The 24,669-nt window shown below is 41.8% G+C and overlaps 1 protein-coding gene across 2 annotated transcripts in view; it reads right to left on the bottom strand.

The window, feature by feature from the left end:
* Nucleotides 1-24,669, bottom strand: part of ror2 (receptor tyrosine kinase-like orphan receptor 2) — a 92,856-nt gene that overhangs the window by 43,845 nt on the left and 24,342 nt on the right. Inside the window, exon 1 of one of the 2 annotated variants that reach the window (XM_050052668.1) lies at nucleotides 17,728-18,396. The exons of the other annotated variant lie outside the window; for it this stretch is intronic. Coding sequence (XP_049908625.1) covers nucleotides 17,728-17,746 — 19 coding nt within the window. The 5' untranslated portion in view covers nucleotides 17,747-18,396. Of the gene's footprint in view, nucleotides 1-17,727; nucleotides 18,397-24,669 lie in introns of those variants that run through there. 2 annotated transcript variants of the gene reach the window in all.

The raw sequence follows: 24,669 nt of genomic DNA, 5'->3' as shown, positions 1-24,669 counted from the left end.
AATTGGTGGTGCTGAAGACTTCAGTGAACAAAACCATACAGCATTCCTTTCAGGAGCCACACTTCCCTCTATAGATTGAAGTTTAAGCCAGCCATGGATGTAGGCAGACATGGAGACAGGCCTTATCCAGTATGAAAAGGATGGATCATTTCACTACATATTGCTAAATCAGATGCAAATGCTGGATTTGTATTCCCTCAAGACATGTCAAGCATAGTCCTCTGAGATATTTGGCATGTACTTCTGACCAGCCCTAACATTTCAACATCCATGCAACATCATTTTCTAAACATCTTTGCAGTTATGGCCACGCTGCATGGATAAAGCACAGGCATTGAAACAAAAAAACTAGTCTTTGTTTGATTTTTCCCTTGATCATACTCAGCCCACTACTCTCATCTGTTACAGATCTACTGCACAAGCCTGTAACAAGAAACTGAATGGCAATAACTAAGAGAGATCTGTTCCTGAAAGAACATGAAATAAGAGTGAAAACTGCTCAACATTTTAATAAAGTGTATTGGCAAACTGGTTGTGTGATTGATTGGGTGATTCAGTATTGCATTTTCATAAAGTTGTGGGATTCACTAATGACAGGCAAAAGCCTGTTCCGTTTTGGACCAGCTCTCAGGTTAATAAGATATATGATTTTGGTAAGCTCTGAGGCCGAAGAACCTTTCCAAGAACTTTAGTCTCTCTTTTAATTATCAATATTGTTGTACGCATGCTTCTCAGTTTTAGTTGCCATTTTTACTTTTGTCAATTCAAATAATAATTTTTAATTCTTCTGACAGGTTTCAAAGGCATCTGTGTATTGTGAACATAACAGAGCACAATACCAATTAAAATTGTAATTTCTTATAATGATGAGCAATATTTAAGTGCAATCCTTATTTACACAAGCACTACAAGCAGTCAAAAGCAGATTTTGTTAAACTTAGATTTTGTTAATTGCACTACAGAAGACTGGAATTAATTTGTTAATTAATTGTTAATTCCACTACAGAATTCTACTACAGAAGAGACTTGATGATCACTAAAAATTAGATGGGGAAAAAAGTGGATATATCAAAATCGGTTATCGGTCAAATGAGTTGTTACATATCAGCACATCGGCATATTGGATATCAGCAAAAAATCCAATATCATGCATCCCGCAATGGAAATATTCATTTTCATTAGACATTAGGGTTGCAATGGTATGACATTTTCATGATACAATTACTGTCTCAGAGAGGTGCCGGTTTTCCAGTATCACGATATTACAGAATGTTTACTTTTATCAGTCAGAATGACCTTAAAGGAATGAAAATGGAAGGGTTATTTTTGGTTGAACAAACATCCATCCATCCATCTTCTAACCGCTTCATCCTCTTGAGGGTCGCGGGGGGGCTGAAGCCTATCCCAGCTGACATTGGGTGAGAGGCAGGGTACACCCTGACCTGACACATAGAGACCGACAACCATTCACGCTCACATTCACACCTACGGACAATTTAGAGTTATCAATTAACCTAATCCCCAATCTGCATGTCTTTGGACTGTGGGGGGAAGCCGGAGTGCTCTGCACAGAAGGGCTCACACACCCGGGATCGAACCGGGAACCCTCTTGCTGTGAGGCGACAGTGCTAACCACCACACCACCGTGCCGCCCCGGTTGAACAAACATTTTATCAGTATAGTTGAAAGTTGAAAACACTCCATTAATGGAAGTGTGTGTAAAAAGTCTCCCCTTAGGAAATAACTAAAATAGGGGGGAGATTTAATGTCCAGTTGCATTTTTTTTTAAATATCGTAGATAAGCAAATGTACATGATAACCGTCAACTTTTATATCACAGTAGGCCTATACCTTGGAACCGGTATATCGCTACAACCCTATTAGACAAAACAGGTTAGTAGGTATATTGTTTTTAAGGGCAAAAATCTAACTATTTTGTGCATATACACTTAGCCACTCTGACCCTCTAAACTTCTTAAGCCCCTTTTACACTGCCAGATTTTCCGCAAATGTTGGGCCGCTTTGCCGGCAAGCTGTGAGCGTTTAGACACACAGAGCCGGATTGGTGAGTTGATCCGAGGTGCCCAATTTTCCGGCTTGTAGGGTAGTCATATTGGTAGAACCTTTTTTGGTTTAAACAGAATGAGGTGGCCTTCTGCCACAGGAGGGGCTGTTGATGACTTGTGGGAGGAGCTGTTGATGACGCCGTACGTGCGACCCACTGGCTGTGGATAAACAGAAAACAGCTGATAGCAGGAATTAGCAAGCAGCTAGTAGCAAGAGGGGAACGCAAACCTGACAGACACTGTAAAGATGAGCAACTGGGGAGACAACATATGTATTTCTGGATAATTTGTCCTGGATCCTAGATAATTCAGGATTAAAGCAAATTGCTGATGTCAGCTGAAAACCATTTTATCTCCATGATGTGTAGCCTACCTTTTAGGAAACAAAAGCCCCTTTTACACTGACCAGATTTTCCGCGAATGTTGGGCCGTTTTGCCGGCAAGCTGCGAATGTTTAGACACACATAGCAGGATTGGTGAGTTTATCCGAGGTGCCCAATTTTCCGCCTCGTTGGGAAGTCATATTGGCGGAACCCTTTTAGTTTAAAAAGACCGAGGCGGCCTTCCACAACGGGAGGGGCTGTTGAAGACTTCTGGCGGTGGATAAACAGGAAACAGCTGATAGCAGGAATTAGCGAGCAGCTAGTAGCAAGAGGGAAACGCAAACCTGACAGACACTGTAAAGATGAGCAACAAGGGAGATGAGGAATTGCGCGCCCTCCTTGCCCTCGCAAACAAAGAGGCCATTAACCGTCAGATGACGGGAACGATGAAGAATGGGACGACTTACGAGAGAATTGCTGAAGGACTGACTAACCGCGCATTCCCTCCCAAGTTACTGTTTACGTCACACACTGAGGTACACATTTTGTTAGTAGCTCACGCCCCCCATTGCCCCGAAAAAGGCACATTCTGTATAAACAAAAGTAGGTAGGTGGCATTTTGCTGTACTCCTCGATTTTGTTTTTATACTGCCGATGCTGAAAGAAGACTGATTGGGCTTTCCTGCAAATTTACACAATTCCTGTTTAAAAAGGGCTTTAGAGAAAAAAATTACAAAGACAATGAGTTTTGAAATTTTGACATAGTTAGAAGAATACCGGGGAGCTGAGTGCTCAGTTGAATAAATAAATGTATTAGACAGGGTATAATATAGTCCCTGGATTGCTAAAGCCTTGAGGTATGCATTTGAGGTTTAAGACACTTTTGTACTTTGGGTTGTAATGAAAAACTAACTCCTCTATGGGGCAACTAGTCTTGAGTCTTGTAGCTGTTACTATGCTTTTGAGCCTACCAATATACCATGCACTCCACAACAGTAATATTTTGCCATGTAGTAAAATGATGTTTTCTCAGTACACTTGAAGAAAAGAAGACAAGAAGAACTGAGATGATCTTCCTAAAGCCTGGTTTCAGCCATCCCATCAGACAGTGGCTGTGATTGATTACAAGTATCCACAGCCTTGGAAAATGAGGAATTGGGGGCAATAGGATGCTTTTCCATCCAAGGCTGCAAGGCTGAATAAGACTGCTGGCTGCTGCATTCCAACAGCCTGCTGCCTCTGCCATGAAAGGGCCCTTTGAGAGCTGAGAGGCCAGGCCACGGCTCCATCTACTGGGGTTTTGACAGAGGGCCTTCTGGCACACCTCTACACTTTCCTTCCCTCTCCTGTTCAAACTGCTTGTATATATGTGTGTGTGTGTGTGTGTGTGTGTGTGTGTGTGTGTGTGTGGTTGTGTGTCCTCTTGCCTCTCAGTCCTCTAACCTTTGTCTCTGTTAGGCCCCATCCTCCACCCCTCAACATTTTGTGCCTTCACTTACAGCCCTTCCTTGAGCTTTTGGCAGGGGCTGATTTAGCAGAGAGCAGACTGGAGTTAGACAAACATTTCTCTAAGGCAGAGCTACTTTAGAGGCAGATATGATGTTACTGGCAGAGTTAAACCTCAATGCATGGAAGCAAATAACCACAGAGTGTCAAAGGAGGAAAACATGACTGAAAACTCAACCACTGCTTTTCTTCTCTCCAAGAATGTGAGTGTTTAATGAAGTATCACTAAGCTGCGAGCAGCCATTATGTTTTTTGTAAATCAATATAGCTGTATGAAGTACATGGGTAAATATGGTTAATAAAGCTCATCCTGCTGAGCAACTGAATTGTTGATGCACTTGTGTGGTACCTTCTCTCTTGGTTGACTGTGCCAATACATATTTATGTTGGAGTGATAGCTAGTTAACATTAGTAATGAGGTGACACTGTGTACTAAGTGCACCTAACCTTTCCCCTTTCCCCCGATATACCGGACTGAAAACAGTGTGACCAAGTGATATTTGACCTTTCATTCTGACTTCCTAACAAAATGTAACATGTATCGCTTGTCACAGCTTCTGCTTATGTTTCCACTATTCTCCACCTGCTGTGGGAGTCCCTAGAAATTTATACTTTCAGAGGTTAGCGCCACTGCTGCCAAAAGTGGTTGGTCAAGCAGATGTGACGTCACATCACAACAAGGATGCAGACAACCAACACTACTACGTCTGTGTGGAGCAGGACAATTGATACTTTAAAAGAGGCCAGTGGACTGTGGAGAACACTTGTTGGACAAGTATGTTATGTTCGACATCACAAACTTCGGAAAGAAGGGTTAGTAAACAGTAAAAAACAGCATGGAAGCCAGTGAAATGTTATGGCAGTTACTTCTATTTATATCTGTTTATTCAGTCTCTCTTTCCAACTCAGTGCCGACTAATTAGGAATGTTGTTTGAGCACTGCTTGGATGGAGACTGATGGAATTTGTAGCGGCGCATCATCGCATCATGCCGGAAAAGGGGCCAGAGTAAGTGCATCCATTTGGGTGGCAAATTAATCTTTCCCAGGATGGTAAAGGCATGACCTGCCCTAATGATTGGCTTACCCTGACATTCTTACCCTTACCCTAACCATTCTCACTCCTCTTTCCTTAACAAAAGCACTCACACTGTAGCAGCATCAGCCATTGGTGTGAGTTGTGAGCTGTAGTTTAGCAGTAAATGATCAGTTGTGTGTGTCTGATTGTGGATGGTGGAGCTGTAGAATGGATTTGTGGAGTTTGTTAGTCGTAGCAGAGGCTGTTTGCAGCTAGCTCCGCTTGTTAGCTGCTGAACAGCAGCAGACCAAGCAGCCACTTCACAGCTGATCCCCGCAGGACTCCACTTACATCAGTTGTTGTTTGACAGGCAGGTAGGAGGCTCAGTTATCTGTGAGTGTAGCTGTGCTGTAAGTAAACAGTCTCAACTCAGATCAGTTTTCTCTGACAGAGATGGAAGTTTAGTTTTAATTACCAACCGTGTGAGAGGACATGAGTTTAAACCTCCAGACTAACATGTTGCAGACTAAGAAAGAATTCAGGCTTTAATGAAGTTATTTTTCTGCTTACTAACAGTGAGTTGAATAAGTCAGAGTTTACACTGAACCTCAGATTAGTTGTCTCAGATTAGTTAATTGTGGTGTTTTATGAGAGCATAACAAGAGAGATGTTGAGCTTTTATAATGATGATCAGTAGGTGTGTGCTCATAAATCACCCCTTAAACCTGTCAAAAACTGCTAAAGAAATGACAGTTTGTAAGTGTGCAGAAATTATTTGTAGCTGTAGACAAAATTTGTCTAAATGAATTTTCTTTTACAACCTGTCACCTTGGTTCTATTTACTGATACACAAATTATCATCACTGGATTAGTTTAAAGAAAAAAAAACATAAAAAAACCTAAAGACATCATAATGACTAAAAGTTGACTAAAATGTCATGAATTTCAGTCAACTAAAATATCTATACTAACTAAAACTAGACTAAAACTATGAAGGATGAAAATGGATACAATGTGACTAAAACTAATTTTCATCTAAAGACTAAGACTAGATATAAAATAGCTGTCAAAATTAATACTGGCAACAAGTACTGGCAAATCAGAGGGAGGGTAAGTAAGTCACGCCTTCGCCATCCTAGAAAATTTGCACCCAGTTGTCATATTTCCATCACTGTTGTTTGGAGCTGTTTGGAGTCGATAAATGTGCATGACTACTGCGGAGACATTTGTCTCAGGAATGAATGTCGATTGTAATCTTCCCCTTTTAAAACAAAGCCAGATGTTAGTGGGTGTTAGTGGGTCATTTGTCCAGTGGGAAAGAGGCTTCAGAAGTGGGTATACAACATACAGCCAATCAGTGTAGAGAAAAAAAGTAAATGCATGCAGAGGAGATGACAAATAACAGTGGCCTCACTGTGGCCTGTAAAATGTAGTGGAGACACAGGGAAAACACTATAACAAGGTTCCAAAAAGTTGAGTTTAAGGGTAGGTTACAAGTTGTTAATTGGGGTAAGAAACTATTAGTGTGAATATAGGCCAAAACTTAGAGAAGAATTTCCATTTTCACATTTAACCACATGAAAGACCTCACACTTTAAGACTGCTTAAACTGACTTTGCTTTGATGTTTAACACACAAAGTTTCACATGGTTCTCTTATATAATTATTCAGCCTCTACAACAACAGCTTGTGTCATGTGACAAACTGTCTTTATTCAGTTTAAAGTGCTTTCACTCCTCTCCCTGCTCTAAAAGTATTAGCACAACCAACCACATTCTTTCACTTAATCTGGCACTTGACCTGATGCCGTTCAGACTCTGTATACATTGCTATGGTCTCAGTGTTGCTGGAAGGGCACACATTATCTCCCCCGTCTAAAAAAGTCTGGTCCTGGTCAATCTCCCCCGTACAGATATCCAGTTCAGACCGCACTGTGTGCCTCCTCTGTCTCTCTCACCCTGGTCAGCCTCTCAGTTTTCTGTCATGGGAGTTATTTAGGGCCTCCTCAGTTACACAGGAAAGTGCTGTCTTAATAAAGAAAGAACCACTCAGCTGTTTTGAGTTTTATATTAATGGGATCATTAGATACATCCCTAGATTGTTCTCAAAATAGTAGATTTTGCTTTGTTTCATTTAGATATAGTTCTTAGTAAATAAGTGCGGTGCATCTACTTATTTACTATCAATTAGGGTGGGGGTGGGCGACATTGTGCATGGTGATATTGTATCAATTCACGGACATCAAGTATAGATCTTTTGTTATACACAATATTCATTTTTGCAAATACACATCTTACTAAAACTTTTTCTACGAATAAAATCAATTTATTTTTCAGTCCACTAGATGGTGCTGATTTTTCTTTCCCTGGTGACATCTGCAAGGGTGTCAGCACCGTCAGTGTCTGGATTTTTTGACATTGAAGGAAAGGTGGATTTTGATATAACGCATGCAATTTGCAAACAGTGTCATATGAGAATAAAATACTCTGGGAATGCTACGAACATGAGGGCTCACCGCACACTCCACCATCCAGAGATAGCATTAGCTGCTGACAGCCAAGCTAATGCTACACTGAGTCCGCAGAAAAATAAACTAACGCTGGACACACTTAGCTTGACAAAACTACCACCCAACTCTGAGAGAGCTAAGAAAATAACACAGTCCATCACCTACTTCATGTGCAAAGAGCTGCGTCCATACAGCGTTGTTGAAAACTAGGGCTTTTGTTTGTTACATGCTAAAAACACTGGAACTCAGGTATGTGACTCAGTCCTGACGTTTTTTCACCAACACAGCCAACCAAGCTCTACAGAGAAGTGAAGCATAAAGTTGAGGAATCTTTAAGTACAGCAGGAAGGGTGGCATTTTTTTTTTTTACTTTATTGTCTACTTTAATATTTTATTTTATGTTAATGTCTACTTTAATATTCTATTTTGTTCTAATGTCTACTTTAATATTTTATTTTATTTTATTTTAATGTCTACTTTAATATTTATTTTATTTATTTCATTGTCTATTTTAGTATCTTATTTATATCTTCATCTTTATCTCTTGTTTCCATTCATGCTGTATTTCTATTTCTACTTTGCACGGAGCATTGGAACAAAAACAATTTCCCCCCGGGGATTAATAAAGTCTTCTGAATCTGAATCTGAATCTGAATTAACTTGACACCTGGACTTTGAGGTCAGTTGATTCATATGTGACTATAACGGCACATTATCTCACAGAGAATGGGCGACTGCTGTCTCATGTTCTCCAAACTAGAGAAAGTCACACCGGAGCAAAAATTACAGACAGCGCTTCTAACATGGATGTTGCCATTCAGTTAGCAGGGTACCTGGATGTTAAGTGTTTCCCTCACACACTGAATCTGGCCTCGCAGAGGGCTTTAAATCTGCCAGCAGTTCAGGTTGTCAGGTGTATGAAGCAATTCTGACAGGTTTTATGATGGTGTTTGTCAGTCTGTCTGTTTTGCATCACATTTTGCTGTGACAAAATTGATTAAAGTGAGATGAACAGACTGAAAACTTTATCTTATGAGGAAAAACTGGTGTTGACAAAGTTTTCCTTTGGAGAAATAATTTCGATTTCGATTCCCACCCCTACTATCAGTCTGATGTGTCCTGCAGTCACTCGCACCCAGTTATAAGGACTGACAGTGTTGTGCACAGGGCATGTGTTTTTGAATAAGTACAGATATGGTTTCATTTGGTTCTATCTGATTTAATTAAATACTGTAGTTTTCCCTATAAATCATGTCTTCCACCTTCTGTGGCATCTTACTTTTTTTTAAAAGAATATCCAAATATTCATTACGGGTTTGCAGAGGTAGGAAACTGACATCCAAACCAGGTGGCATTTTTACATCTGTCTGTCTTTTTGAGCCTTACCAGTGCTATATCTAAACACAAGATTGTCCTGAGGATTAGGGGAGAGTCATTAACATAAAATGAAAGAAAAAGAAAAACAGGCCACCTTGGCACATGAATGTGCTCAGCCATCATGAGGGTGGTGCTAGAGGAAAGCTCACAGACTGTCCAAATTGTGAGGGGTTCATCCTCTGGGGAACATGAATGTGTTCAGTAAATTTAATAGCATTATGTCCATTACATTTTTAATTTTCTTAGATATGATAGGCCCATGTTGACCAGGGGAAAGGTCACCATAATGATTAGGAATCATCCTCTGGTGACCATGAGAATTAAATTTTATATGTTCACCAGCTGTCCCTGTTCAGGATGAACAAAGCAACCAAACTATACTGGTGCAAACGTGTTGTTGCTAAGAAACCAATCTTTCAAAGGATCTACTTAATCTTTTCACTCTTCCCTGATAGAGTCTGTGGCTGGAGCACAACTGTTACGAAACTAGATAAGTACACAATGTGGGTTGAGTATACCGTCCTCACTTTGTTACTGGTTGAAACAGGAATGGCAGATGTAAAACCAGCAGAAGACAGAAGAGGTGAACAAGCCTTCCATAAACTTTATGACCTAATTTTGCAGAGAAGCCATTTACTCACCACCACAAGCAATGTCCTGTCCGCTGGACTGAGCTATCAGGGAAAGGAGGTGAAATGAAGCCAATGCAGACAAAAATGAGAGCAGAAATCCTAAAATAGTACTCTCCCAAGTCAATTAGGAGTGTGATAGAAAGTCTGATGGAATGTTTTTCTGTTATTTCAACCAATCTCTTAACCTGTACAACACACACCTACTCTCCTGACTGTGAAAGGAGACACAGACGGTGCCCTGAAATTATGACCCCTCATAAAAGCTTAGGGTTAGTGTATCTGATGGAAGCACCCAGACTGCCTGAAGCTACATACCATACGCTCACTCTCTTTGTTAGGTGGCTCCAATGCAAAATGGGTCAAATGAAAATAAACATTTGATAAAATAATTTACCACTACTTTTACTATAACATACAATAATGACTTAATGAATCTCATAGACTTTGTTTATTTATCTGATTGTGAACATATTTGGGCATGATATTCTAAAGTTACTTTCAAACAAATCTGTAAAGATTTAATAATTTCCTGGCCACAAAAAGGAAGCAAACATCAAAACAAGCTTTCAGATACTCAGCCACTATCTTATCCGCATCCTATAAGGTTGATATGGCCAATCTCTTGGCAATGGAATGCCTACTGACACATCCAGCAGACACACAGCAACATTAACATTTATTTGAACTCCAAGTCCAATATTTACTCTACATTTAGCTCTGCTTTGGTCTCTACCAACTCCTGAGAAAAATCTCTCTCTTTAGCGACTAGGGCTGCAACTAACGATTATTTTCATTGTCGATTAATCTGTCGATTATTTCTTCGATTAGTCGACTAATCATTTTATCGAAAAATGTATTAAAATGTTGAAAAATGTCGGTCTGTTTCTCCCAAACCTCAAAATTATGTCATCTAATGTCTTGTTTCGTACTCACACCAAAGGGTTTTAGTTCACCGTCATGGGAGAGTGTGTAAAGCTGCCAATATTTCAACATAAGAAGCTGCAATAAGAGTATTTTGGGGTACTTTTATAGTACTTTTCTATGAAAAATGACTCAAACCGATTAGTCGATTACTAAAATAGTTACCGATTATTTTAATAGTCGATTAGTCATCGATTAGTCGATTAATCGTTGCAGCCCTATTAGCGACTAGTCTCTTACTGGGTCTGTCTGCTGTTTGCTGCTAAATGTATCTTCCTGCTGCAGCTGGAAACCAGTTTGATAAGAGTGCACAGACTGAACATTAACATTAAAGTTGTGGGTCATAAAAAACAAAACAATTGGCTGAAAGAGACAAAAAGCCTTGTAGAGCTGCAAAGATGACTGTTAATTCTGCGTTGTAATGACATTACATCGTTCCATTTGTTTCTATGTAAACAGTTCAAACGGTCTAATCTGTAGTGCTATTTAACAATCTGGATTGTTTCAGTGTGAGTTGCTGGGTGTTGAAGATATCAGCTGTAGAGATGTCTGCCTTCTCACTATTATATATCTCTGAGCTTGTCATGCTCAAAGTGTCGAAAGATGTTCTAATGTTTTTGTTTTTTTGTGCTTTGACACCACAAGCCGAGTACCATCTAGTTTAGTTTAGTTTATTAGGATCCCCATTAGCCACTGCTTTGCAGTAGCTATTCCTCTTGAGGTCCACAACAACTTTACATTTGTGACAGTGCACAAAAATGACTCACATTTAACACTTAACAAAATTACAGGACTAGACTAAAACATTGACATAGCTCCTGGTAATACAATAATTAAGATACACACTTTTTCATGATTTCATTTGGTAAGTAACCACCAGTTTGGGGCTAAATTGTGTTCTGATAACCTGGGGATGCTTCATTATTGTAATATAAGTATTTACATAATCCTATACATTCACATTTGTATGTTTCCATACAGAATGCATTAAAACGTAATAGTTCCGAGGAAAAACAATATTTTTACCATGTATGAGGTTCATTACAGTGTATGAATCAAATTCCATTTATACAAAAAGCTACATAGAAGTTGGTTATGGTTAATACTGCTGAGTCTACGAGAATAGTTGTATTGTCTTTGGCTTTGGTTCTGAAAGAAACGTTGTCAAGTTTAAGAAAATAGCTGTGAAAAGATGCAACTAAACTGCATTTTATCTCTTTGATGCCACGGTCCCAAGTTGTCAACTGCCTTTTTTGATTTGTTGTCAGTCTCAAGTGGGCAGATCTTGCAATCTATGAGTGCCCTGAGGGGAGACGCCAAGGGGGGAGTCCTTGAGTAGAGACTTGGTCAAACAAAGGGTGGACTGGGGTGGACAGAGTAGCCCTTAAATGCAGGTCTAAAGGCATGCCTTAAAACAACATGAGCAACTTAACTGCCAATACATGACAACAAATTCATTCATTGGTTTTCCATACCAGCTTATTCTGATGCAAGAGTGTGGCGGGGGTGGGGGCACTGAAGCATATCACAGCTGACACTGGGCTAGAGGCAGGGTATTACCTAAGCAGGTTGCCAGAATATCACAGGACTGACACATAAGCCCCTTTTACACTGCCACGTCGCCGTTCGGTATAAAAGGTACAATTGCAGACTGGGGGTGACATGTTACATGTCGTGCCCTTCCTGCCTCTTTAGCATGTTGGCTACTGCATGCTGTCTAAAATCACACACTGGAGTGGCATGATGTCACTGTTGTTCGGTTCTATAGTCTGTTGTTTGGACTATAGAGACAGACAAACATTCACACCAATAGACAGTTATTCTGACCTGCATGTCTTTGGACTGTGGGGGGAAGCCAGAGAACCTGGGTAAAGCTCACACTGACACATGGAGAACATGCAAACTCTGCACAGAACAGCCCCAGGCAGTTGGCAGGTTTGAAGCAGAACCCTCTTGCTGTGAGTTGAAAGTGCTAGCCACTGCACCACTGTGCTGCAAATCACAACAAATGTAGTTTCTAACATATTACTGCTCACTTTACCACACCTTACGCCTCTCTCTTGTGTTGTATTTCACTATATTTGGAGGTGTTTCTGTTATGGCAGCACTGACTGCACATCAGTATTTTCTGCCCATAATCAGACTATAGGTAGATTCTGTTGAGCTCAGCTTGCATTGTCTTCATACATTAGTAACACCTCTGGCTGCTCATGACTGGCTGCTGATGTGTGTAACCAGACTTGTATGCCACTTGAATTTCCTTACACGCACTAACAATAAAGTTCTCTCTCTAAAATCTGACCTTGTTTTCTGTTGAGTGTCTGTCACTCTAATTAGATAGGAAATGGTCAGTAGCTTCAGCTATAATGCATCAATGTGTTAACAATGTAGTGGCTAAACCAAGTAACAATGCTGACCTTCTGTGACCTTCTTTGGTCAGACATGCTCCTTAAAGTGGAAGCAGACAATTTTGTTCTGTAAATTGAGCCTACCTTTTCTTAGAAGGCCATACCTGAGAGCAGACAGAATTACATAGTGTAAGTAAGGCTTATAGGGAACAATGTAAATGCTAGTAGTGTTATTATTCTATAGCCTCTAGGTCTTGAACAGGGGGTCTACGACCCTAGGAGGTCCTTGGAGTTTACTGCAGGGGGGCCATAAAATCATTGTTTGGTAAGTTCATTTAAGTTTTAATTGGAGACCCATCACGTACACTGGGCATGTGTGTGCCGATGTAAACAGGAAGGAGATTGTCTACTCTGGTTTTGGTTGCTTTATTACAGAAAATACTATAGAGATGCCAAAAACTAAGACCAGATATTTTTTTACTTGGGCCGACAACTAGGTGGAATTGTTACTGAAAGTAACATGGGTATAAGTCAAGGCGGTGGTAAAAATGATTGGGCATTGCTGCAATTCAAAATCAAAACACATTATTGGGGATGTAGTCCAAGTGGTGTTCGGACTGTCAAACGGCTTTGAAACCTTCTCCTTCCACACATTTCCGACATTGTAGGGGAGCATGCCCATGCTCGTTTGAAGCATACTCAACTCTTAAGGCCCAGACACACCAAACATACTCAAGAGAACTGGTGGCAATAAATGCCCCCTGCTGAGCTGCCTGACGTCACCATGGGCCCTAGTTTCCCAGCACAGCGCAGGGTGGCGCAGGGTGGCGAACCCCGCGCAGAGCTAGTTTCGAGCAGCGCAACCTGAGGCGCGCTCAGTTTGGTAGTTTGGCAGACCGAGGTGCGCTGAGATGGGTGTGGCGGCGCAGCAGAGGGAGGTGTCGACAGATCCAGCTTGGCACAGTGACAGTTTCATGCCAAAAGGCTTCGCCGAAGGTGCGCTAAAAGCTCGCCAGCTGAAACCAGGTCTACTGTCAGTGCAGGCCGAGCGCAGCCCGTGTAAGCCGAAGTTTGGCTGACCGGCGGACAGTGCGCACACGTCACCAAAACCTCACAGGCAGGTTTCCACAATATCAGGCACATTAACGATGCAATAAATACCCCAAAAAACACTATTCAATGCAACTATCTGCAATCAGCACATAAATGTATCTCTATATCGACTGTCCCGTCACATCTGATGTCAGATCAAAGGGGATTGGCACCGTTTGGCACGTTTGGCACGCGTAATGGAAACCCAACCTGATTTGATTAACACAGCTGCAAACTAATGAGTTCACATCCCTCTCAGCCAACCACAAACAGCCACAGCATCAGATAGGGAGTATATATTCAGCATCTGTCATCTTAGAAAAGTCAAAAGAAAAGAAACAGAGTGAGACTGCGAGAGAGAAAGAGAGAGCGCGCGCACGAGAGAAACGCAACATTGATTTACAATTGTGGTGACCTCCTCCCAGGCTACCTTTGCATCATCAGCCCGTGGAGGTCTGCTCGCAGTTCCGTATATTCGGACACTGCGAGCTTGGACCTCCCGGACCAAAACATCAGTTTCCTCCTGGGAGAAGTTTGGCCGTCTGACGCTGCTGCTCTCTTCTGCCATGGCGAATTGAGTAAACTCTCATTACGCCTTCGCGCGGCGCATTTAAGGGCGAGGAGAGGGGCTCATTTGATTGGTGTGATGTGTGTAAAACCCACTCCACGCCTTCTCTCTTCCCTCTTTCCGACTTGCGCAGGTAGGAGGGACGGAGGTGGGAAAGAGGAGTAGCTGCGCCAGGCGCACGGTGTGCCAAACTTGCAAAATCCGCCTGGCCACTCCCTGTTGGTGAAGCGCAGGTGCGCTGCGCCCCCGCCTCGCCCAGTCTGCCAAACTAGAGCCCCATGTCTCAGCCAAAAAGTTGCCCATGAACACACCACAAAGACTACAACCAACGGCCTTCCAACATGTATGTTCTGTGCCTGTGTGAAAGGAAATACCCCTCTATACTAGTAGATGGCTTTTAGTCAGCATTCACAAAGGGAAAGCGGAAGACCATCTTGATGCTAGGTAGCCAGTTAGCACATTAACAGCACAATTCAATGTTGAAAGAACGGAACATATTTACCATGTGCCAGTGAACAGCAACACAGACCATCAGGAAATGTTTCTGCTAAAGACCTCAATGGATACAATCTTCCCAGGTAGCCAAAATGACCTGGCCCTGCATTGGCCCGAACTCAGCACGCCGGAAGAAATAAGTTGGGCCACATCCAGTTGCCCGACTCGGCTAAGACTCAGCCTGAATGATGCCCCAGAATCTAGCCAAATCAGCTGGCCCAATCCCAGCCGCCTACACTGCCACCACTGGGCCATTATCAAAAATGACCTGGCCCATCATCAGCCATAACTCAGCACACCGAAAGAAATAAGTCTGGCCACATTCAGTTGCCCAACTGAATGAAATAAAAAATAAATTAGCCCAACTAGCTATAATTAGTTTGTTTCGACCTCTCCCTCTTGACTTTAGCTGTGTGTTGACTTTCCTCACTTTCATTTCAGTGATTTCATTCACCAACAGGTTCCGCTGTCAACGATTCAACATGCTAAAATCGTCAAAAATAAAGCCAACTAGCACCAACAAGCAGCAACGCTGCCTGACACCCCGCACCCACTAGGGCAACAGACACTCACCGATGGCCAAACATTGACTGACATTTGACCATTGGCTTGGTGTGTCAGGGCCCTTAAAGCACCTAATTTTAAGTTCTCTGCTATTTTAAATGTTAAACCATTAAGTCAAGCTACAGTTATCTGAAATGTTAATATGTAAAAATATTACCAAACATGTATCAAAAGCTTGCTTTTTTCAGCTGTAATGGAAGCATTCTTGTGACTACAACACTAGTTCCATACAGAAATATGATGGTGGTGAAGTTCCTCTCAAACACAAACCATGTCCAGATGTGACTACTTTTATCACACAGGCTCCATCAGTCCTATCATCTAGACATAAACAAGCACGTTTACAGTCTTTCTGACATAATGACTGTATCATGGCACTCTCTGGATTGTCAGATGGTATCACTTGCTAGCAGTGGAATTTCCCCTTTACTGGCTCTAATACTGTTTTCCCACCTTGCGAGCCCTCATCACAGAGGCAGCTTATGCAGGGGTAACTCCATCCCCATGACTGAGTTAGAACAACAATAGCTATCTCATAAAAAAGGAGGCACTTCCCCTCAAATATTTGGCCATTTGGAGGCTCAAAGACAAGACAATAAATGAGACTGAGAAGGTCGTGACAGGGGACAAGCAGAGTCATTTGCATTTTATAGGCTCTCTGATAAGCGTGTGCATACCAAGCTCAGTCTGTGGAAAACTAGGGTGAGTCATGAAAAAGAAAGCTTTTAGATGTATGTAAAACAAAGCTCCAGTGTCAATTGTTTATCTTTATCCAAACCAGCTCTTAGTCACTCTTTCCTTCTCCCAAACAGGGTGGGGGTAGAGCAGGAATATGGAGCTGAGAGGTACCACGCAGCAGAATGTTATGGAGATTCAATTGTGAACAAACTAGGAAACTCTGCTCCCATTTTCTTCTTAACTCTTCCTCTTTGGCCCCTGTCTCTGAGCTATGATTAACAAAGCATCTGCTGGGGGAGGAGGGACAGGCTATTAGTTTGACAACCCTGCTGTTAACATATTTCCACAGAGCCATAACAGACTGTAAAGGCCAACCAGCCCTTACTGAGGGCTTTCAGCATGTTTTACTCGTCTGTCTCCATGAACATATATGCTTCAGTTTCAACAGATGAATAAGTCAACACAAAGTCACAAAATGTGACCCTTCTCTTTTTTCTACATTACTTAAGTCCAGTTTTGTTCCTCTTGCTGCTCTGCTGAAAGCTTTTGTAAAGTTCTTTTAAATCACACACATATCCTTTATTTCATATATGCTGAGAATTTAAGATAAGTGATTAAGGGATCCCCAGTTTTGCTATGGCCACATGTGAAACTCCAGTGGGTGTGATAATAAAATCATAGAGTAAATAATAACAGCCCACTCCTGGTGATGGCTGCTGTCCTTTTAACTTATTATTTAAGTAAAGAATATAGACTACAAAGCAAAATGCCAAATACTTAAGCCTGGTATACAGTATTTTACTTTATAGCCTCTTATGGGATGACTGGTGTGTAATTATACATTTATTCACTGGTTAATTGCAATTGATTAATTCATTGATTCCACATATAAAGTAAGTGATTAAATGTACTTTTAAATTATTATATTAAAAAGACTATTTGCAAAAAAAAAAGCTACAAAATGGTCATTAAATGTGTGAGTTTCAAGGGCACTCCACCTATTTAGGATTGCACTCCCAGCTCCTAATGACATTCTCTGAGGCACAATAGATAACGATAATAATAAATGCTGCACTGTTTTATTTTACACATTCTTGTCAAAACCTTGTGCCTACATTACCAAAAATGCAACTTCACTGCACTTCACTGAGTTTTGTTGGAAATTTAGTTTAGCTAGAAGTGGCTAATGTCGCAGTGTGATGTCACCCTGTGACTTGTGGACTCCTATTTTGAACCCTTAAGTTTGGCATTTTTGGGATTTTGTTTTAGCCAAAAGTGACCATATTTGGACAAGAGAGTGGAGATAACCTGACACTAGCTGCTAGCTTGGTTAGTATGGTGCATTTACAGGTATAGTTAACTGTGATAATGCTAATGCTAATGCAACTACAGAAAAACAGTCTTAAAACCATTTAACAAAATGTAGGTGAGACCGGGAATGGTTGTAACATAGCTGGAACGCTTTTAATTTCACAGTCGTTTTAGAAGAGGTTTGATACATGAACTATAGTGTGTTTACATCCTGCGCGGAGGGATACACTGGTGAGCAACAGCTGCAACTGGCTCTGGGACAGGTACGCTAGGTCACTCGGTAAAAGCAAACAAAGACATGACACGGACGATATTACTCACTCGACTGAAAGCTGTCCATCAGCTCCTGCAGGCCTGGGCGTTTTTTCCAGTTTAACTTAGTGATTGCTGCAAAGTTTTCACTCCTTGTGATGCACTCTCTGGGGCGGTTTTCCTCCTGATGATATATCTCTAGCCTCCCCAACGATGGTAGCACCGAATCCCATTCTGTGCAGCAAAATGATTGCACCTCCGTAGGAATATGTTAGCTAGCCCCGCAGCTACACCACCAGTCCTCCCCTGACCTCCGTCTCCCCTCGGCACGTTGCTGCTCCGCCACTCCGGAGGATTCAGCCTCTCTTCTCGCCCGTTCAGCATCCAACACCTGGGAGTTCCTCATCTGTATGCTCCGGCTCTGGGTCTGTGTCCGCTACAAGAAACTCCTCAAAATCGTGTTCAAAGTCATCCATTGCAGCTACTATTGTCCGGAGATATAGCTAGGCTAAATAAATAGCTGAGTTTTGTTTACAGGCTACGTCTGTGCCTGTGCCTGCTCACTGGTGTATCCCTCCGCGGATCACAGCGCCAGATGTAGTGACCCCAATGCTAACCCCTGAGACCCAGCCACTGGACGTACAGACACAAAAACGATATCGATCATGTTGTCTCAATATGAAAATGATAGCGAAAGGGCATAACTCCCAAATCGTCGGAGTATTCTTTTAGCATTTGGCTTGGGAACCAGATCCGCCGCCATGATGAATCAGCTTTTTTTTTTTCTTTTTTTTTTTTTTGTGCGGCCATGACCTCTTCACCGTGGTAGGCATCACGTGACCGCGGTGATGCGGTTATTGTCACAGCCCTAGTGAGTGCTAATATTTTAGCTGTTAGCTGTAAGGTAAGCTTGTTAGTGGCTACAAGAGTCTTGGTTAGTTATAACAACGTGAAAAAATCCAGCCTACCCCATGGAAAATTTTGACAAACTTGGCTCATACACACAAATGCACACACACACACACACACACACACACACACACAGATGCAGTTGCTATTGACAAACATAAAACATACATAGACCAACAAGCAGGCAAACAAGAGCAAGAGTGCAAGACGCGCAAACACACAACAGACAAACAAAGACACTCACACACAAGTGCAAGGCAAACAAGCACAAACAAACACAGACAGAAAGACACACACACACACACACACACACACACACACACCAGTTATGTTTTTAAAGTCATTTAAGTGTTGAGTTAAAATTTTTAACTCTTAAGTTTTTGTCATAGTGCTTATTTCATAACATTACATTTCACCCCAGACTATTTTAAAAACTAACCCAGATTATCGGGTGAATTGTAACATTCCATTCCTTGTGTCTGCGACTTAACAGAGATGAAGAGATAACAGCTATACCATTTAATAGCAGACACATGTAACTAGTTCGTATCACATTTCTAATGCACTGGCTTAAAATAGCTCCAAGATAGACAGAAATGTCAAAGAAATGTTACAACCATCCCCAGTCTCCTCTACTTATCAGTCTTTTCATACAACCAAACACAGAAACAGGCCCCCATGAAGTGGCTTTGAAGCTAATTATCGTAGTGGCCAAACAGTGGTACTACAATTTCTGGGGTTTGTCACATGATGCCACTGGGACCAAAAAGACATCTCCCATAGACTTACATTGGGAAAGAGATGTGTGTAAATTTGTGGAGATTTTTTTTTTTTTGGAGCATCACAACTCTCATGAAATAGCTTGTTTTAATATTAAGATTTGAGCCATTCTTACAAATACTACTAGTAGGCTGTAAAAAAAAAAAGCAATAACCAGGAAATGACTGAAAGATTCTCCAACAACTTCTGAATCTATAGTAATAGTTAAAGAATTTTTTTGTTATGGAACAACTGACATTTTTTCTGAGACATGCGTCTGAAAAAGCGAAAAATATTGGGAAAACACTGACATTTTATTTGACTTTGAAGTGACCTTTTATTTATATGTTTATTCTATTTGGTGATTTTGTTTCATTCTCTTCCGTATTAAGAAATACAGTATGACTATAGCTTTCTACCTCTTTAAAAACATCCTGGTTTTCCATGAATCAGAGTCAGGGATCATAGGACCTTTGTGATCTTTAAGGACATTCCTGGACATAAAAGACCCATTACTTGTGTAATAACACACGTAATGTAACCTTGCGTCTTTTCATTTTCTGTTTACATGATGTTAAGCATTTCACCTTCACCTATGATGTCCTTGGCTGTTGTTCTTGGTTTTGTCTGCTTTTATCTTTTTGTGTAGAAAATAAGAAAAATAAAGTAAAAAAAAGTCAAGAAAAAAAAGATGTGAGCCATTTGGTCTGATAACATTTAGAAAGTCTAAAAAAGCTGCAAGATTAAATCATTGTATCCCCATTCAAGTTAGCGGAGAACTAAACCAGAAGTTAGCTGCTCAGCTGGCAGAAGTTGGCCACTCTGCTGTGCTCAGCCATGCTCAGTGGCTGTAAGTATCTTGTGTGCTTGCTCTATGGGCCCCACAGTGCAAAAGGCCTGGGTACTTTCATACTGCGGAAATTGAGCACTTTAGGCTTCATGTGCCACTGAATAGCTTTCATAAGAATGAAGGGTGGTCCTCTTCCAACTCTGTATCTAGGTCTCTCAGTACATCCATGTGTAGAACAAGACTTTTTTAGGCAACCAAAACATTACAGTTAACTTTTATGAACTGAAAACACTGAAACAGCGACAGCTACGGCCACAGCTACACCTGTACTCTGCCATGGTTACTCGACCTAAACAATGTCATTGTAGAGGTAGCGACCTGTTAATGGATGGCACCCATCTGTCACTCAAAGCAGCCACGCCCTTAATTATACATATCTTTAAGACTTAATAAAATGGAAATGGATGAGTTATAAAAATAAATTCACTCCCCGTACAGTTGTCATGAATGTTGAAATTAGCTATAAAGACTAAAACTTATTTTTGTACCAGCCTGTAAACATATTTATTTCTACTGTAAAGTTCAGCATTTTACCATGGAGATCTGTGTTGACTTCATTTTTCAGCCCCAGAGGTTGCTGCTTGCCTCAGACCCAACTGACACTGTAAAGTGACATCACTTGAGGACATTTATCACACAGCTCCCTCTGGAAACACTGAGTTTTATACAACATTTTCACATATACAGTAATAGTCCCCTACAACTGTAGAAACACTTCGATGTGTAAAATTGATGAAGTTCCCCTTGAATCTTCATTCATTCATTCATTCATCTTCTAACCGCTTCATCCTCTTGAGGGTCGCAGGGGGGCTGGAGCCTATCCCAGCTGACATCGGGCGAGAGGCAGGGTACACCCTGGACAGGTCGCCAGACTATCGCAGGGCTGACACATAGAGACAGACAACCATTCACGCTCACATTCACACCTATGGACAATTCAGAGTTATCAATTAACCTAGTCCCCAATCTGCATGTCTTTGGACTGTGGGAGGAAGCCGGAGTGCCCGGAGAGAACCCACGCTGACACGGGGAGAACATGCAAACTCCGCACAGAAGGTCTCCCACATCCGGGATCGAACCGGCAAACCTCTTGCTGTGAGGCGACAGTGCTAACCACCACACCACCGTGCCGCCCTCCCCTTGAATCATTCTACTTAATTTTTTGTCTCAAAATGATAAATCTTTGCGGGACTTTTTAAATACCTTTAACATTGGTGACCTTACTGCAATTATCACTTGTAGGTCAAAGTGTGAATGAACACTGTTAAGATAAAAACTTTTTATCTCCATTTTTGGTGATCAGCATGGTTTCACTTTTCACTATTAGGCCGACCATGCAGTTGGCTTTCTTTAGCCCTTTTAAGATAGGAATTGTGCAAATTTGCAGGAAAGTCAAATTAGTCTTTTTTCAGTATTGGCAGTATAAAAACAAAATCGGGGAGTGGAGCCCGCCTGCCTACTTTTGTTTGTACAGAATGCGCCTTTTTCGGGGCAATGGGGGCGTGAGCAAGTAACAAATCATGTGACGTAAACAGTGACGTGGGAGGGAAGCCGTGGCTAGTCAGTCCTGAGTGATTCTCTCGTAAGTCGGCCCGTTCTTCACCGTCCCTGTCATCTGACGGTTAATGGCCTCTTTGTTTGCGAGGGCAAGGAGGGCGCGCAATTCCTCATCTCCCTAGATGCTCATCTTTACAGTGTCTGTCAGGTTTGCGTTTCCCTCTTGCTACTAGCTGCTCGCTAATTCCTGCTATCAGCTGTTTCCTGTTTATCCACCGCCAGAAGTCTTCAACAGCCCCTCCCGTTGTGGAGGGCCGCCTTGGTCTTTTTAAACTAAAAGGGTTCCGCCAATATGACTACCCAACGAGGCGGAAAATTGGGCACCTCGGATAAACTCACCAATCCTGCTATGTGTGTCTAAACATTTGGGCACCTCGGATAAACTCACCAATCCTGCTATGTGTGTCTAAACATTCGCAGCTTGCCGGCAAAACGGCCCAACATTCGCGGAAAATCTGGTCAATGTAAAAGGGGCTTTTGTTTCCTAAAAGGTAGGCTACACATCATGGAGATAAAATGGTTTTCAGCTGACATCAGCAAGTTGCTTTAATCCTGAATTATCTAGGATCCAGGATAAATTATCCAGAACTACATATGTTTGGAAGTAACCCTGTTTCTATTAACTGAGTTAAGGAGGAATGTGAGAGGGATCCAGAATCAAATATAACCTCCAGAAATACAAAAAAGACCCTCTGAAGACAGTTACACAGGTAGAGAAGTATGCACCATAAAACATGAGAACACATCCTGGGACACTTTAACAGGATAATTATGAACAGACTCAACAACACTGCCTGTGGCTCCAAATATCTTCTAATCCAAAGAGATGATGTCCAGGCACATGGTTGGAATTCAGCAAGATTAAAAACATCCACAACCTCTTTCTCTTCACTGAGACACAGATAGAAACAACTTTGTGTTTTCTACAGGAAACTATTCTTGATTAATAACTGTTGTGACAAAATGTCTTAATAAGACGCAAAATGCCTGGCTGCTTCACACGTTCTTCAGCTAACCCTTGACCTCTGAGTGTGTGTAGAAGGGTTGGAACGGGTGGGGCTCTCCCTCTCTTAACAGACTACACAATTTATGTAACACAGTTCAAGAGGTGATCCAGCCAACTTCCTAACCAAACAACTGATAAGACCTTCTCACACACAGATCCCAACACACTGAAGGAAGTGTGATCTATGATGGGTGTTTTGTCTGGTGCAGACTCAATCTGCCTGCCCTGCTATTAAAATTCAGCTAGACTAATTTGCAAAGACATGTTCAACATCCCCACATAGTCCCCACACTCCATAAATTCACCCCATTTGCCACAATGAACTTTTTTTAGTCATTAGGGACACTGGTGGAAAATCCACTCCATGCAGGAAGTAACAAATTTACCTCCCATTTAGAAGTTCCTCCCCAAACAGCCTGGAGTGATAACTCCATCCAGAGAGAACCAGTGACGGCTGTACTGCCTCATCATCCCCACCCCCACCACTGAGTAAAGGCCATTATATCCAAAAGAAGTACTGGCTGGAGACCCCCAGTCTGATCCTGACAGGAACTCTTCACTGCTTTTAGACTCTCTCAACGCCTCCTTTTGAGTATTCACTTAATTTACCTTCAGAGTGGGATCACCTAAATTCTGATCCTCTAGGCACCACTGGTAAGGGCTTTAGGGAGTGACCAAAAGAATGCAATCGCAGATTCGTGCAGCTTAAATGAGTTTGCTCCATACAGTGGCTGGGCTCAGGCATAAGGCTATTTTATACTTGTGCATCAGCTCTATGAAGAACCTATGCACATGGCTGATGCCGTTGCGAGCAATTATAGCTTTGTGGTGGTGTGTCTGTGTCACTCTACAGTTATACATCCAAAACACTGGTTGGCAGTGGGGTTCTTGTGAAGCGCTGTAAAGTTTACTTAGATTTTCTCTACTCATATGAAGCCAGGGACAACAGCGACATTTAACAAAGGTATGTTACAAAATTCTGCTCCATATTAACTCACAAGGTTCACTGACAAAACTGCTGTCTTTTACTTAAGTTTTCCAAATAAATACAACATTCTAACATTATTAGCACAAGTCTAATTTTACCTTGTATTAATTAGCCTAGCGACTTGTGGAGATTTCTTCTTTGCATGTGAAGCCAGGATAAATCACACACAAGGCTTAAAATGTTATTTTGTGGGGGCTTTATTGCCTTCACAATTTACTGTTTCTTATCAGCAAAATCAAAGTAACTAAAAGCTTCCCTTCCACTGAGGGAAATGGTTTTCAGCTTAAAAAAATACACAGGAGGTCTGCGTTGCCATGTGTAGTTTCTGGGTTGGTACAGCCTCGATTCAACCCAAAAGTAGAAATCTCACGTTAGGCTACATTCATATTAATATAATGTCTGCACACGTAACCTCCATCCATACTAAGTGAAAATGCCAGTCGCATAACAATTTAGGGTAGGCTGACCAAACGTCCTCTTTTGCCTGGACATGTCCACTTTTCACGTCCTGTCCGGGGCGTCCGGGGGGTTTTTATAAACTGATGATAATGTCCGGTTTTCCGTGTGTTTGTGTGTGTGTGTTAGAGTGCGGCACGGGCCGCATATTTCTGTCCGAACCCGAACCGAGCCCGACATTATTTAATGACCAAAGCACTGAGTTTGTGTCACACAGTTGTTAACGTTTACAGGCTATTTAACAGGCCGATCGTGCTCAGTGGAGAGGGAGACCTCCGTGTTTGAGACGGGAGCGGGAGGCGGGAGCGGGAGGCGGGAGGCCCGACGCTTCCAGCGAGGGGAGAGGGAGAAATAAAACAAAATAAGATAAAATAGGAAAAACCTGTCTCCCTCTTTTATTTTATTTTCAGCGTTTAATCAAGGCGGAGGCGGGCGGCTGGAGGTCCGAGACTTCCAGTGAGGAGAGAGGTAGAAACAAACAGCCAA

This window comes from Epinephelus moara, chromosome 9 (genome assembly GCF_006386435.1).
Source record: "Epinephelus moara isolate mb chromosome 9, YSFRI_EMoa_1.0, whole genome shotgun sequence".
NCBI classification, from domain to species: Eukaryota; Metazoa; Chordata; class Actinopteri; order Perciformes; family Serranidae; genus Epinephelus; species Epinephelus moara.
Note: the sequence above shows the minus strand (reverse complement) of the source record. Positions and strands in the feature narration are given on the sequence as shown.